The sequence below is a fragment of the Aphelocoma coerulescens genome, chromosome 9, assembly GCF_041296385.1.
Source record: "Aphelocoma coerulescens isolate FSJ_1873_10779 chromosome 9, UR_Acoe_1.0, whole genome shotgun sequence".
Taxonomy (NCBI): Eukaryota; Metazoa; Chordata; class Aves; order Passeriformes; family Corvidae; genus Aphelocoma; species Aphelocoma coerulescens.
In genome coordinates, this window is record NC_091023.1 from 1,280,155 (window position 1) to 1,294,029 (window position 13,875).

At 58.6% G+C, this 13,875-nt stretch overlaps 2 protein-coding genes and 1 non-coding gene across 3 annotated transcripts; 1 reads left to right on the forward strand and 2 right to left on the reverse strand.

Moving 5' to 3' along the window:
• The first annotated feature begins 2,578 nt into the window (after positions 1-2,578).
• On the forward strand, positions 2,579-2,697 carry LOC138115256 (5S ribosomal RNA). Its single transcript, XR_011153170.1, has one exon. It is a non-coding gene; the product is annotated as a 5S ribosomal RNA (ribosomal RNA).
• A 380-nt stretch (positions 2,698-3,077) lies between these two features.
• AIRE (autoimmune regulator) lies at positions 3,078-6,098 on the reverse strand. The gene is made up of 11 exons (XM_069024796.1): positions 5,958-6,098; positions 5,699-5,873; positions 5,445-5,597; positions 5,274-5,345; positions 4,824-4,924; positions 4,567-4,629; positions 4,110-4,225; positions 3,830-4,039; positions 3,645-3,741; positions 3,331-3,399; positions 3,078-3,158 (listed from the first exon to the last, which is right to left on the reverse strand). Exons 1-11 carry the CDS (start codon positions 6,096-6,098, stop codon positions 3,078-3,080), a joined length of 1,278 nt encoding a protein of 425 aa, XP_068880897.1.
• Positions 6,099-9,094: 2,996 nt separating this feature from the next.
• On the reverse strand, positions 9,095-13,314 carry LOC138114435 (uncharacterized). Its single transcript, XM_069023841.1, has 2 exons — positions 13,225-13,314; positions 9,095-12,587 (listed from the first exon to the last, which is right to left on the reverse strand). The coding sequence occupies exon 2, from the start codon at positions 12,552-12,554 to the stop codon at positions 11,706-11,708; it is 849 nt and encodes a 282-aa protein (XP_068879942.1). The 5' UTR covers positions 12,555-12,587; positions 13,225-13,314; the 3' UTR covers positions 9,095-11,705.
• Between the last annotated feature and the right edge of the window lie 561 nt (positions 13,315-13,875).

The following is a 13,875-nucleotide window of genomic DNA, read 5'->3' on the forward strand; positions in this document are numbered from 1 at the left end:
GCCATGTGCGGGCAGCGGCGGGCTTTCCGCCCATGCTCAGCCCCCCTCCGTGTCCGCCCCCCTCGGTCTCCTGACCGACGCCGGACCGTCCTTCCCCTGCAGCAGCTCGGGTGGGGCGCAGGCCCAGCCGCTTTTCTTCCCAGTCGCCGCTGCCTCCAAGCCCGAGCCCGGGCCCGCCCCCGACTCGCCGCCGGCTCGTGCCCTGCCGCCTTCCGCCGCCGAGGCGGGGCCACGCCCAAGCTAGCCACGCTGCTAGCCCAGGACCGAGCCCCGCTCGGCCGCTTGCCGCGGCTCGCCCTGGCCGCCCACGTGGCGTGGGAGCTGAAGGGACAGTTTGTTGTCGTTTTCAACCTAGTGGACTTGGCTTCTCCCGCTGTGGCAGCAGCCTGGGGCCGGCTCCTGGGGAGATGCTCTGCGGCGGCCCCCCCCGCTGCCCCCGGCCGCTCCTTCAGTGCCGCAGCGCTGCTAAGCCGCGCCCTTCCCCCCCCGCCGCTGCTTCGCGAGTGCTCTGATGTTACCAAGCCGCGGCTGCTGCCGCTCTGCTCCCCCCGCTGCGAGAACTCCGCCCGTGTGGGGTCTTTCTCGTCGGCCCCGGCCCTGGCCGCACCCTCCACCACCGTGCTACAGGAAAAGCAGAAAAAGAGGGGCGGTCGCAGGAGCCAAGCTGCAAGAGCTCTACTGTTCCCAGTAAGCTGCGAGAACGTCGTGGGGGACGCAGTGGACCTGACCAGCTGACTTCTCAGATTCTGATGCCGAGTGTGAAGATCAAAGGACTGGGGTGAAGAAGCCAAAGGCCACAGATGATACCTGGAGACTGCCAGAGGAAAACAAGCCCTGCACCAGCCCAGCAAACATCATTGCTGCAGACACAGCACCGACCAAGATGAACAGAGACGACGCAAAACAACACCGGTGTCCACCACAGAAACAGACTCGCCGTCCTGTCACCAGAACTGTAAACAAGACTTCGAACGGATGAGTCAAGACACCTGTGGTGTCTCCCCAGATCCTACCCCATTCTGTTGCTTTCCCGTCAGTTAATATTCCCTACCACCACCCCTCTGCTTTGCCTTTCCCACAGCCATACCTCCCAATACTCCTATTGAGATGTTTTCTGTTAACTTGCACTCCTCTCTTTATTTACTACTTGTTATCCATTCCCTAGCCACAGGTTCCCACATCCGTTACACCATTCACCTTTCCCCAGACCTTTAAGTAAGGGAAGGGGGGAAGGGAAAGCCCCCCCCCCCCGCACCTGAAATTGCAAATTTTTAACTTTGTTTAAAACCCCAACAACTGGCAGAGTAACTGCCAGAGCCTGTGCTCACATTCATGATGATGCCCAGCACCCAACACCTATCACCCTGCCATCCTCTGGATGCTCCTGGTACCACCAGCAGTGAATGCTTGGACTGTGCCGCAGCCCAAAGAGAACTGTGCTGCTTCAACCTCACCTCCGCCCATGAGAGTATCCATTGCAGCATCCAGAGAGAAAAATCCTCTAAAAGATTTGAGGACTTGTTGGAACATTGGGTTGTGGGTACTTCTGATCATTTTTGTTGTCTTGTTGTATGTTTGGTTGTCTGGGACATTGGGTGTTGGGATCTCTGGGGGAGGCCTTTTTGCTTAATACAGAAAAGAGGAATTGTGGTGGCCGGTGAACATACCCGAGAGAGTTGTCAGTAAGACAGGTCCCTAGTACCACAGGAGCCACTTTATGTTAGGGGTGAGCAGAAAGGCTTCTCCAAGGATGCTTGTTCTGCTAAATTAATCTATCCCAGTTTGAATTCCCCGGTTGGCTGTTAGCCTCTACCCCTTGTCACTCCCCCAGAGCTCTCCATTGGTCCCCGTTCCCTAGTCCCGCCTTTTCCCCACCCCCGGGTAAAACTGTGAGCTTCGGGATCATGTTCGTATTTGCCTCTGCAACCTTCGGTAGTGTAGAAGCAATAAATGCTCCTGCTGGAACGCATGCAAACGCCCTTCTCGACTCTTTGCCACTGACTATAATATTGAACCCCCCCGTGCTTCTGTGGGAGCTCGCGGGACCCCACGGAGCCGGGCAGGGACGATATTAGGGTCGGGCCCAGTTAGTACTTGGATGGGAATACCGGGTGCTGTAGGCTCCTTTTGCTGGGTCCTGGGGACTGGGCCAGAGGTGCCTTGTTTTGCTTGGGCCGACGTGCCAAGGGGCACGAGGGCGAGGGTGGCCGTGGCTTGTATGGCTCTGGATCTGGCTGCAGGTTCCATTGTTGCGGAGGGCAGAGCTGGTGACCATGACTGTTGATGCTCATGAAGCTTGCGTGGCCGGCGTGGCTTATGTGGCTTGTGTGGCTCTGGGTCCGGCTGCAGGTTCCGTTGTTTCCGAGGGCAGGGAAGAGCTGGTGGCCATGACTGTTAGTCCTCGCATAGTTGGCGTGGCTGGAAAAGCTTGAGTGGCTTGTATGGCTCTGGGTCTGGCTGCAGGTTGGGTTGTTGCCGACAGTGGCGCTGGCGGCCGTGTGCCGGGTGCAGGGGGCATTGGGGCAGGGCAGGAAGGCGCTGGTGTGTGCTGGAGAGCGCTGCTGTGGGGCTGAGGGGTGCCTACGGCCATACCACCCTGAGAACGCCCGATCTCGTCTGATCTCGGAAGCTAAGCAGGGTCGGGCCCGGTTAGTACTTGGATGGGAGACCGCCTGGGAATACCGGGTGCTGTAGGCTTCTTTTGCCCCCCTCTGGTGGAGATTTCACAGTTCACTTCCCTTTTGGTTTTGGAGTTGTTTAAACGTCTAACTTTATCTTTTAATCATTTGTTTGAATAACAGGGGGTTTTTTTCTCATTTCTTTGTATTTTTTTTTTCAATCACCTTTTTGATTTTGTCTTTCATGTTGTTTATTCATGTTTTCACTGTTCATTTTCTCTGAGTGTCACTGGTTGGGACCTTCCATTTTCCTCTGACTGTCAGTCTGTTGACGGTCACTGGTTTATTGTGTGATGGTTTTTGTGCTGCCGTGATGCCTGTGTGCGTCTTGTTTTACATCTGGCTCAGAGGCTGTTTTGTCATGGCTTGGGATGGTAGGTCTGCTGCTGGGTCTGTGCACTAGGCGAGGGGCCCATGCGTGTCTGCGAGCGGTTGTGCCATGCTCTGGAACGCCCACTGCAAGATCCCATCCCACGTGCTCTGTGGGACAGCCCCATGTGTTCATTTTATTTTCCCATCCCACATCCTGCCCCCCCTGGGGTCTCCAGGCACACCGTGCCTGACACACAGCCCCATGTCACCCTGTGGGCCACACCAGAGACATGGTCCCCCTTAGATGGAGTCTGCCTGTTGGTGTCACACAGAGTCTTACCTCACCCAGCAGCACATCGAGCTCGTCCCGACTCAGCACAGGTTCACTGCCAAGGACTCCATCCTCTGCCTGCGTGTGGAGAGATGTCCTGCCAGCTCCCCTGCTGCCCTCAGCCTGCTCTCCTTTTGTTCAGGGCTGCTACCTGTGTTCAGTCCCTCACCTGGTGCAGTCCCAGCTCATGCTCCCCCAGTACAGCTTCACTAACTTGCCTCCATGTGGTGTCCTTCACCCTGCCTGATCCACCTCCACCTTCCTGCTCCCCAGAGCCCCTGCTCTGCCTCTCCCACCCCGTGTGTGGCACTGCTGGTGCTGACCTTGGCTGCCGGAAGCAGTTGGTCTCCAGCTGCTGCGGTGGTGCCCAGGCTGCCTGTGTCCAGGGTGCCTGTGCAGGATGTGCACAGCAGCAGCCCCCTACACCATCGGGGTGACACAAACCGTCAGGGCAGAACCCTCCAGGGAAGAACTGAGGCTGGGATGTGGGGAGTGATGGGGGACTCACCTGGGGTCCCCACTGGGAGCAGGACAGTGTCGGGGAGTGGGGATCCGGGTGCAGCAGTGGCTGCAGACACTCCCCTTAGCTCCACCCGGCTGGGTGTCCCGTGCTGCCTCCCCCACGATCTCGGGGGGTCTCTCCACAGCCAAGTCTGCCTCCAGCAGCCGGCCTGGCTCAGCCACACTCTCCACACAGGAGCCGCATCGCCATGTCCCGCTGCACAGCAGGAGCAGAGCAGTGAGGGACAGCAGAGGGCACTGGCATCCCTGTGTGCCCTGGGACTCACCTGGGGACGTGGGGCAGTGGGGGCACCAGGCAGGCGAGGTGGAAGGCCCTGGGGCAGCCATCACAGCAGATGAGCTCACCACCATCACCACATGCTGCACACTCATCCTCGTTCTCCTGTCCCCGGGGGAGTGGGCAGGGGGTCACTGCCACCCCCACAGGCTGAAGCCATGGCTGTCATCCCCCTTGCCCTCTCCCCCTGCATCACCCACTCTGCACCAAACATACCAATCCTTTCAGGGTGGTAAAACTGCCTGTCTCTTGGGGGTCATAACCTGAACATACCAATCCTTTCAGGGTGGTAAAACTGCCTGTCTCTTGGGGGTCATAACCTGGTGAACCCCCAGTAGCTGAGCGCTGGGTTTCCTGCTCTAGGAAACCAATGGCCAAATGGACATGCCAGGGACACCCCAACAGTTCCTCCTGGGGGTGCACCAGGTGTCACATCCAGAGCTCACCTGGTGGGGCACAGGGTCCTGACTGTACACAGTGGCAGCTGGCAGCTGGCCCTGGGGGTGCAGCTGGGGTTCCCTGTTCTGTTGGCAAGACAAGAAGGGGTTTGGAGAGGCACTGCTGGCACTAGGGGACACCCCCAGGCCATGGCCACGATGCCATGCAAGAACAACCCCCCACCACAGCCTTGGCAGCTGCACAAGATGGGGGTGAAAACATTTGAGGGGGTTGTCTGTACACTTCGGGATGCCTTGGGCTGGACAGGGGGCTTCAGGCTGTGGCTTCTGCTCCTGGCCTCTGGCTCCTCAGAGGCAGCTGGGGTATATGGCTCGTCCCCAGCTCTGCTGCCTGTCTTGGAGCTGCCTGCAAGAGAGGCCAGAGGCAGCTCCAGCTCCCTTCTCCACAGCACCTGCCTTAGGGTGACTCCTGAATTTGGGGACTAAACTGGGCAGGAGGTGGCTGGGCTGGGCTGGGCTGGGCTGGGCTGTACTTACTCGGATCCAGCACATGTTTAATGAGGATGCCCTCAATGGCCCCACGGCTGACGGGCACTTCACCGCCTGCCACGGCCACCGCTCTCTGCACCGAGGCAGCCACCGCCTGGAGGGCTGCCAGCAGGGGAGCGGCTCAGTGGGGTGGGCAGCTCCCTTCCCACGGCTGTGAGCAAACAGGGCTCACAGGCAGAAGCTGCCCTGGGGGTTTTGGCACTCACCACTGGCACGAGAGGTGCGGGGGGTATCTGTGCCCTCCGACCTCTTCACAGTCTTTGCCTTCACCAGGGGCCCTGCAGCATTGTGAGGATGGGCGTCAGGGGGCACAGCACCCCACGACACCTCGGGGGCAGCACCCCGCCCCATCTCCAGCCTGCTCTGGGTCTCCGTACCAGGACTGGCGCTGTGCCGTGCAGCGGGCTGTGCCGCCCGGGCCTTGTCCCGCTCCTCGGGGGCTTTCCTCTTGCCTTGGGGTCTGTGTGAGGCCGGTGCTGTGGGGCTCGGGGAGAGCCGCCTTCCACGGCGCTGCCTCCCCAGCTCCACCTCTGCAAGAGGAACAGGGAGTGGGACAGGCAGCAGCACCCTGCATGTCAGCCCTGCCCACTGTCAGCCCCCGGGGCTGCCAGTCCCACCTGGCCGCTAGTACCTCTGGGGAAGGCGCCGCGGAGAGGCCGGAGCCGGGAGTACCGCTCCAGATTGTAGTCCTTGAAGAGGACGGCCCAGAAGTCGCGGACGGCGGCGGCGTCGCGGCCCAGCAGCCAGGTGAGCAGCGCGTGGAAGGCGCGGTGGGAGCCCTCCCGCTCCGTCCGGCTCAGCGTCTCCTGCCGGGCACACCACGGCCCACGGGCTGCCCTCCGGCCCCAGCCCCCACAGCACGACCGTCCTGTCCTGCTCCGCAGGCTCACCTTGAAGATGTGCTCAGGGACGACATCGTGGTCAGCCAGGCCGTGCAGCAGCGGGAAGACGTCGTCCACCGCCATGGCGATCTCGGTGCGGTGCAGCTTCAGCAGGCGCCGCAGGTCCCCGTCGCTGCCCGGCCCCGCCATGCCCGGGGACACCGCCGGAGCCTGCACTGCCCCGTCCCCGGGCACTCCCCTTTAATACACCTTGGCCGCGGCACCAGAAACCTCACTGCGCTCCCGCAGCCCCAGTCATTTCTGTCCGAGGCCGTAACCTGAACCCGTCCCTCCCGCGCGGCGGGGCTGGGCTGGGCTTGTCCCCGCGCCGCCACCGCACCCCCAGCCCCGGGCTTGAGGTCAGGCACCTCCCCAGCTCCGGGCAGCAGCAGCCAGCGTGGGGTCGGCTGTGCCGCTGGGGAAGGACACCCAACCCGCGGGGAACACCGCGGGGTGACCGGGGCGGGGGGGTAGTGAGGTCTTGGGGAGGGGCTCCCATCTTCTCATCTCTGCGGTCACCCAAGTGTCTCCCAAAATTTCTGGACTTTCCACAGGACCTGCTTCTCTCATCCAGAAACTCGGCTGCAGGAGCACGTGGGAAGTAAGGGCCCAACAGCTGGGAGTGTGATAGCAAGAAAAGAGCGTGGGGAGAGGGGAGTGTGGGTGTCTTTTGAGTGTGTCCTCCCCCCACACTCCCCACTTCCCTTCCCAACATCTCTCACGGACAATGTGCTTTGTCTCAAGATAGAAACACAGGGTACTGCAGGAGGAACTGTCTGGGTGCTCACATTATGAATACATTCCAGACACGGGGGAGCCAAGATGTGAGTGATTTTGGAGCACATCGGCCTGCAAAGGGGTATAAAATGCTGCCGGAGGCTGGGCCAATTAAGCAAACTGGTCTCCTGAGGTTGCTTCTGTGGGGCAGTAGGAAGCACTGACACACAAAGAAACTCCACAAAAGGTGCGTTGAGTTTGAATTGAAGATGCTGAACAAGCAAACATCTTGCCAGAGCCATGGCAGTGCCACGAGTGTGCCCAGGGAATACCTGGGCAGGTGCAGCCCATAGCTCTGTCAATACCCTCTTCCCAAAAGTGGGCATATGGAGCTGCAAAAAGCTTAGAGCCAGGGGGAAGCTGGCTCCTTGAAAACATCTGGCATAGGAAAGTCTGGGGGCCTGGCTGCTCTGTACCAGGTAGCTGGGAAAGAGAAAGCTCAAAAGCTCCTACCCCAATTCCCAGGCGTTTGGATTTCCCCAGGATCAATTTCTAGCTTCCTTCCCTCTGGAGGTGTGTCTGGGCTGCCCGGCAGGCTCTGCCGGGGGTGCTGTGGCTGTACAAAGCTGTCCCCAGGCCGTGGGGCAAACCCCGACCCGAGCAGGACCAGAGCATGGTGCAAGAGGGGACTGCTGGGCGGCACCAGGGAATACCGGGAGGAACTTGCATTGCTAAGTCTTAAAAGACTGCAGCAGTATCTGCTGGCTCCAAAGCTGTGCTAGGAGGAAGCATCTGCTGTCAAGAAGGTCAGGAAGAATAACACCACCACACCCTTGGCGAGAGCAGGAAATACCCTTGCACGTGTCTGGTTAATAAATTAATGTGGTTGCCCATGGAAAGGCTCGCCCTGCAGCTCCTTTCAGTATTCAGGGGGATTTTTCCTGTGGAGGCAGTGGGAGCCATTGGATGGAGGTCGGGCAGGTGTTGTACTGGGTTCCTGTGCCCCACACCAGGATTTCTGTGCCCAGCTCTGCCACAGTGGGGATGGCTTCACCACCACCTGTGCCATGCATCCCCCCAGGGGACAAAACGTGGATGTCAGGTGACACAGGAGGTTAATCTCCCCTCCTGGAGCTCTGCCCAAGTCTGGCCACAGGTGCTGAGCACAAGCACACTCATGACACAGCCTCACAGGTCTGCTCCACTCTTCCTGGGAACGCTGTTTTCCCCAGTATCCCACCTGCAGTGCCACAATTTGTCACTGTCACCCTCTGTTAAGCTGTCTGGCACGTCTAGGACACGGCTCTGGCACTTCCCCCTGCCCATCCAGCTGCCTCGTGGGCAGGCACTGCCCAACACTCCACAAGCCATATGCCCACAGTGCTGGGCTTGGACTTGTTTTAAATTCCAACTTTGTGACTCTTTCTGTGCTGAGTCACAGACATTGTTTTCCACATCCAGCCCACGCAGTAGTGCCATGATTTGCATTTTGGGTTGGTTTTTTTGTGTTCCTTCCCTTTTCTGAGAGGGGCAGCAGGCAGAGCAGTGGCCATGTGAAGAGGCACATCCATGCTGGGAAATCAGGCAAGTGTTTCTGCACAACCTCTCTCACAGCCAGCCTGGGCAGCTCTAAGGAACTTGTTAAGGGCTGCAAAAAGGCAGCTTTTGCCTGGGGCTGGCATGTGCCCTGCCTGGCTGCCAGGGGCCCAGGCTGGGGTGCAGGGCTTTCTGGATGCCCTCTCCTTTCTACTGCCCCCCCTGCAGAAACCAGAAGGACTCAAGGGGTGGAGGTTGACAGTGTTTCTCCCCAAATGCCCAGTAAAATCAGTGATTCAGCATGCAGCAAAAGTATTTATAGCCCCTGGGATGCACCTCGATTCCCTCCTGCAAAAGCCATTGACACAAACACGCCCCTTCCAGCATTTCCTCCTTTCCAATTTCCCTTCCTTGCTCAAGTCCCATGGTGCAAACCCTTGCTATGTCTCTCTTGGACACGACTGCCCCTCACTCATCTCAAACATCATCCCTGAACCACAGTCAGGAGAGAACAGGCAGCAGTGGAATACCCATGCATGGGACCACTCCAGGAAGGCAGGGAGTCCCCACCTTTGTCTCTGATGCCAATCCCACCAGGCCTGAGGCACACTGAGAGCCCACATGAAACACTGCCACCAGGTGCAGAGATTTTATTCCTCTCCCCTTACCTTTGGCTGCTCCAGGCTCCAGCATCTTTGAAAAAAGGGGCTCCATGTGGGCCCCTGTGGCAGATTCCCATTTCTGACCACACGGTCTGGATGGGAGCAGCTCCACCTGCACGCAGCCCAGCTGCTCCTGCAAGGGCCCGGGAAGGAGAGCTGAAGCAGAGATTTATTTTAGCCTCAGTTTCATCTTTCCTCCCCCTTTAGAAAGAAGAAACAAAAGCCCAGAGATATGTTATATTAATTTATTTGGGACACACCAAAAAGGAAAGTCAACAACTGTTAACGTACAAAAGTACAGAATCCTGGGACAAGATTTACTGTCCTGATTAAAAAGGCACCATGGTCCCAAAGAAGAGTAATCAGGATATATGATTTAGAAATTTTCCCCCTGTTGCAGCAGAAACAGAGCCAGGCTTTGGCTCTATCCACAGTCAAACCCAGTTAAAAAACCCAAATATGATTTCAATGTGATAAACTCTGCTCAGCCTGTACAGGATGTCATGAAAAGAATCACAGCCTAGAAGTTGGTCGATTTTTTTTTTTTGTCTTTTTTTGAAACAGTGAAGGTGACTAATCACTAAGTAGGTAACAAGGAAGACAGCAGACTGCTGACACCTTCAGCTCGACTTTCTGTCAGACACATCAGTTCAACTGAGACCAGCAGGCTGAGTGTGGGGCTTCTGAATGAAATGTAATTCCCTGTGGTAGACAGGAAGTCAGATCTGACAACCTTAAATTCCCTGAATCCCTGAAAATCATAAAGCACTATACAGCTGTGTTCCAAATCCGAGCCAACCCCGGTGGATTTGCTTTACACACGAGCATTTATACTGTCAGCTATATCTGTAATAAAAAGGGGGGTTACAGCAGTTATTAAAAAACTTCTACTTCGGCGAGGTCCGAGCTTGGCTATATTCCCTGCTGATACAGAGCTGCTGGTGTAGAGACCCAGTGAGAGGCTCAATCCAGCACCTCAGGGCTGGAAGGCAAATAGTTTAAACGTGACATAATTTGCATGGGGAGGTCAGTGAAGCATGTCAGAGAGGAGATGGAGGGAGGCTGTGAAGCCTCGGGCAGCAGAGGCTCGAGGGTGCTGCTAGCAAACCTGTAAAACTACGAGTGGTGCAGAGCACGCGGTGGGCACTAAGTACTTTGGAGCGACTTACCATGGAGAGAGAGCTTGTCAGAGACACAGAGCAAGGACTCCAGCACTAAGGAGCAGGGTCCCTGGGAAGGGACACGCAGCTCGCAGCCGGACGGAGCCGTGCCAGGCGGCCGAGGCTGGAGCCTGCCCGGGCAGCCCGGCCGGGGCCGCCGTGTCCCGCGGGACCAGCAGCTGCTCTGCATTTCATTCCTCCTTTGGCATAGGACTTCAAAGCAGTCCAAGGACTGATTCATCAAAAGTAAATGAACTGTCAAAATTATTCGTACATGCATTTATTGTTAAAGGGAGCAAAAGCCAAAGAATGAAAGAGCACGAGTAAATGTCAGTAAATGATGTGCAGGACGGAGAGGAAAGAAACGGGGAAAAGCTGAGATACTGGAGTGGGGAAACCAACATTCACACTGGAAGGTAAATTTTAAAACCAGGCAAGTTTGCGCTCTTTCTACCACAGATCTTTTGTGGACAAATAGAGACTTGGGGGTTTTCCATTTTCAGTGTGGTCCGGCAAGGTTTGGGAATCTCACCAGAGAGATCTCCAGCACTGGGTTTCACTGGAAGGTCAAGTCTCTCATCTTTAAAAACCAGTAAAGCAACTCTAACTAAAAAAGTCACAGATACGTCACTGCTCAGGATGTACGTGGGCAAGAGGGTCACGCTTTGTTCAAACAACCTCTGGGTGGAAAACTACCATCTTCCCCCCGCTGGCCTGCACCACCTCGGGGGTGGAAGAGCAAGCCCAGATCTGGGTGCCTGCTGCTGTGAACACAGCTACACCTGGGAAGGCTTTTTCTTCCCTATGTCCTAAAAAGGCAGGATACCAGTTTATAAAATTACTCTCATCTTAAAACTAAATAATGCAATTTGCATTTTCCCCTATGTTACCCCCCTCCCCCCCAAAGATAAAACATTACCACTTCATTTAGGATTCACCCCAGATCCTAGATTAGGGACTTTGTTATAAAACTCATCCAGTTATGGGAAGGTTTATCCTGATCAAGGAAACGTCGGTAAAATAGAATCTAGAATAAAACATTCAGAATCACCAATGCTTTAACAGCCAAAGCACTCCACTGTCTCCTGCTCTCTGCCCGCTCCTTGAGCAGGAGAGCAGTCCCTTCCCAAAAGCACAGCATGCCTCTCCGGGGCTGGAGACACACACTGCAAACCCACTTCCTTCCTGGCAGAAACGCCAGCTCCCGCAGGAAGGGGCAGAGCACCTTTCACCCCCACTGCAGCCAGGGGAGCCAGGGCTCTTCAGCACACGGATTTTCTGTTAGCAACAAGTCCAAGTTATTACCCTGCAGTAAATCTGAGTCCTGATTCATGCTGTTAGGCCACCGCTGGCTCAGAAATGTTGAGAGACTTCCAAACCCCACGGATGCAGACAGGACCTTGGAAGAAGAGGCTTATATGCTACGTAACCTTGGATCATCCGCTGCATTTGAGCCTTGGCATCGCTGGCCGCTGACAGCTCATCCTTCCAAATCCATGTGGTTTAGTCCCTGCTGCTGTTGTCATCATCCCAGCCCTCTTCCCTGGAGGCAGCGTGTTCCTGAGCTCTGGCTTGAGGATCTGCAACAATCACTTCCAATGGATGGTGGGATTTCAAACTTGCCTAACGTGTGCATTGCCACCTTGTACTCCAGCAGCTCTGCCCGCTCTCTGCGGCGGGCGCTAGCAGTTTTTCACCTTTTCCACAGTCTCGTAGAAGCCAGGCCTGACCCTGCGGATGCTCATCCGTATGTGCTCGCCCTCCAGGGGCAGGTCGGTGCCGGCGGCGGCTGTGGTGCAGCGGCGCTTCCGCCGGCCCCGCAGCGAGAAGGCCGGGGCACCACCGTTCTCCTCCTCCGTGGGGTACAGCTCGTCCACACTGGTGCCCTCATCTGACTGCTCCTCGCCCTTGTACTTCATCTCCTTCGGCTTGCTGCCCTCCTTCTCTTCCCTGGCGAGCTTCCTGAAGTGCTCCAGACACTGTATTTTCTGCCTTCTCTCCATCATCTTCAGCTCCTGCTTCTCTGTGAAATCTTCATAGTACATTTTCCTCTCGCTCCTCTGATCTTCCAGAAACTTCCACTCGATGCTAGTCATTTTTATCCCACTGTACTCCTCCAGTTTATCCCTCATCTGTGTGTCTGTACAAAACACGTCAAAGAGCTTCTCCGAACTCTCGTTGAATCTGTCGGCTCGCTCGGAAAATGCCTGGTTCTGTCTCTGCTTCCTGGTCTGGTACAACCGGGTGAACTCCTCGTACATTTTGAGGATGAGTTTCTTTATGTTCTGAGTGGCAATGGTGTGCAGGTTGCAGACCAGCCAGTGCTCCTGCAGGTGCTCTGCGAGCAGCTGGGCCGCGTCCTCCTTGGAGCGCTGGGCCTGGCCGGCCCTCTTGGGCTGCAGCAGGTACAGCATGTTCTGCACCACATCCTTCTTGGTGGGCAGCACCCCCTGGGCAAAGCCCGAAGACTCCACGTATTCCACAGTCCCCAGGGTCTTCCGTGCCCTCACCTCAGTGTCCAGTGATTCCATCACTGCTCGGCGGTTCTGTGGTTACGACATAACCTGAAAGACAGGAGGAAAACAGAGAAGTGTGTCAAACGAGGCAGGTTTTCCCCGCAGCAGAAACAAGGCGATGTAAGCCGTGCTGAGGCCAATGGGACGCGGGGCTTTGCGGCGCTCCGCCGCTGTTGGACGCCTGCGTTAGCCCAGCCCATCCCAGCCCCTGCTCCGCGAGCCTATCGCTCCTCGGAGCGGCTTCCAGAGCCTAATACGGCGCGCCTGCGTGCGGGAATTCGCCTTTAATTGAGTTTTGCACTTCACTTTATCAACTACAGCAAGGCAGGCGCGGCGGAGGCGCAGCGAGGGCGCAGCGCCGGCCCGGCCGTGCTCTGCCCGCGGTCCCGCCCGCCTGCCCCCGCCACAGCGCCCGAACCGCCCGCTGCCCCCCCCGGCCCGGAGCGCGGCCCGGGGCGCGGCCCGCACCGCCGCGGCCCGCCCGGGGCGCGCAGCCACGAGGCGCGGCCGCCTCCCCGGGCAGCTCCCGCCGCTTCGGCCCCGCACCGGTCGCGGCACGCGGGGCCGCCCTCGCCGTGCGGCGCTGAGTCACGGCGCGGCGGGCCCCGGGCGCCGCCCGCCCGCCCGCGCCCGGCGCGGGGGTCGTCGCTGCCCGTCCCGGGCCCCCCCCCCGCCGGGCGCTCACCGCCATCGCGCGCGGTGCGGCGCGGAGCCTGCGCGGGGCGCGGCGCGGGGCCCTCTCCGACGCTGCCGCCGCCATCTTGGGGAGGGGAAGCGCCGCCGCCGCTCCCCGGCCTTGCGCCCGTCCCGGAAGTATCGCCCGCCCCCGCGCGCCGGAAGCGCGCCGCCTCGCGAGCCACGCCCCTTCCGCCTCGCGCCCGCGCGCCAGCAGCGCGTGAGTGACGCCCGGCCCGAGGTGGGGGGGAAAGGGGGACGGGGGCTCGCGCGCCGCCCGCCGGGGGCCAATGGGAGCCCCGTGCGCTCGCGGGCCCGGCCAATGGGGGCGGCGGCAGCGGATTGGGCGGAGCGGCCGGGGAGAGGGGAGCTGGGGGTGAGGGGAGGGGGCGTTACTGCGGGGCAGCTGATTGGTGGAGCTGTGGCTGTGGGGGAAGGGAGCAGGGAGCTGATTGGTGGGGCCGTGGCTGTGGGGCAGGGAGCGGGGAGCTGATTGGTGGGGCCGTGGCTGTGGGGCAGGGAGCAGGGAGCTGATTGGTGGGGCCGTGGCTGTGGGGCAGGGAGCAGGGAGCTGATTGGTGGGGCCGTGGCTGTGGGGCAGGGAGCAGGGAGCTGATTGGTGGGGCCGTGGCTGTGGGGGAGGGAGCAGGGAGCTGATTGG

Bases quoted from the DNA above. Each gene is read 5' to 3' on its own strand.
- AIRE (XM_069024796.1), bottom strand. From the start codon at position 6,098: ATGGCGGGGCCGGGCAGCGACGGGGACCTGCGGCGCCTGCTGAAGCTG. The intron at 5,598-5,698 runs GTACTAGCGGCC...TTCCTCTTGCAG, and splicing joins CCGCGGCGCCTTCCCCAGAG to AGGTGGAGCTGGGGAGGCAG. The intron at 4,040-4,109 runs GTGAGTCCCAGG...CCTGCTGTGCAG, and splicing joins CCACTGCCCCACGTCCCCAG to CGGGACATGGCGATGCGGCT.
- LOC138114435 (XM_069023841.1), bottom strand. From the start codon at position 12,554: ATGGAATCACTGGACACTGAGGTGAGGGCACGGAAGACCCTGGGGACT.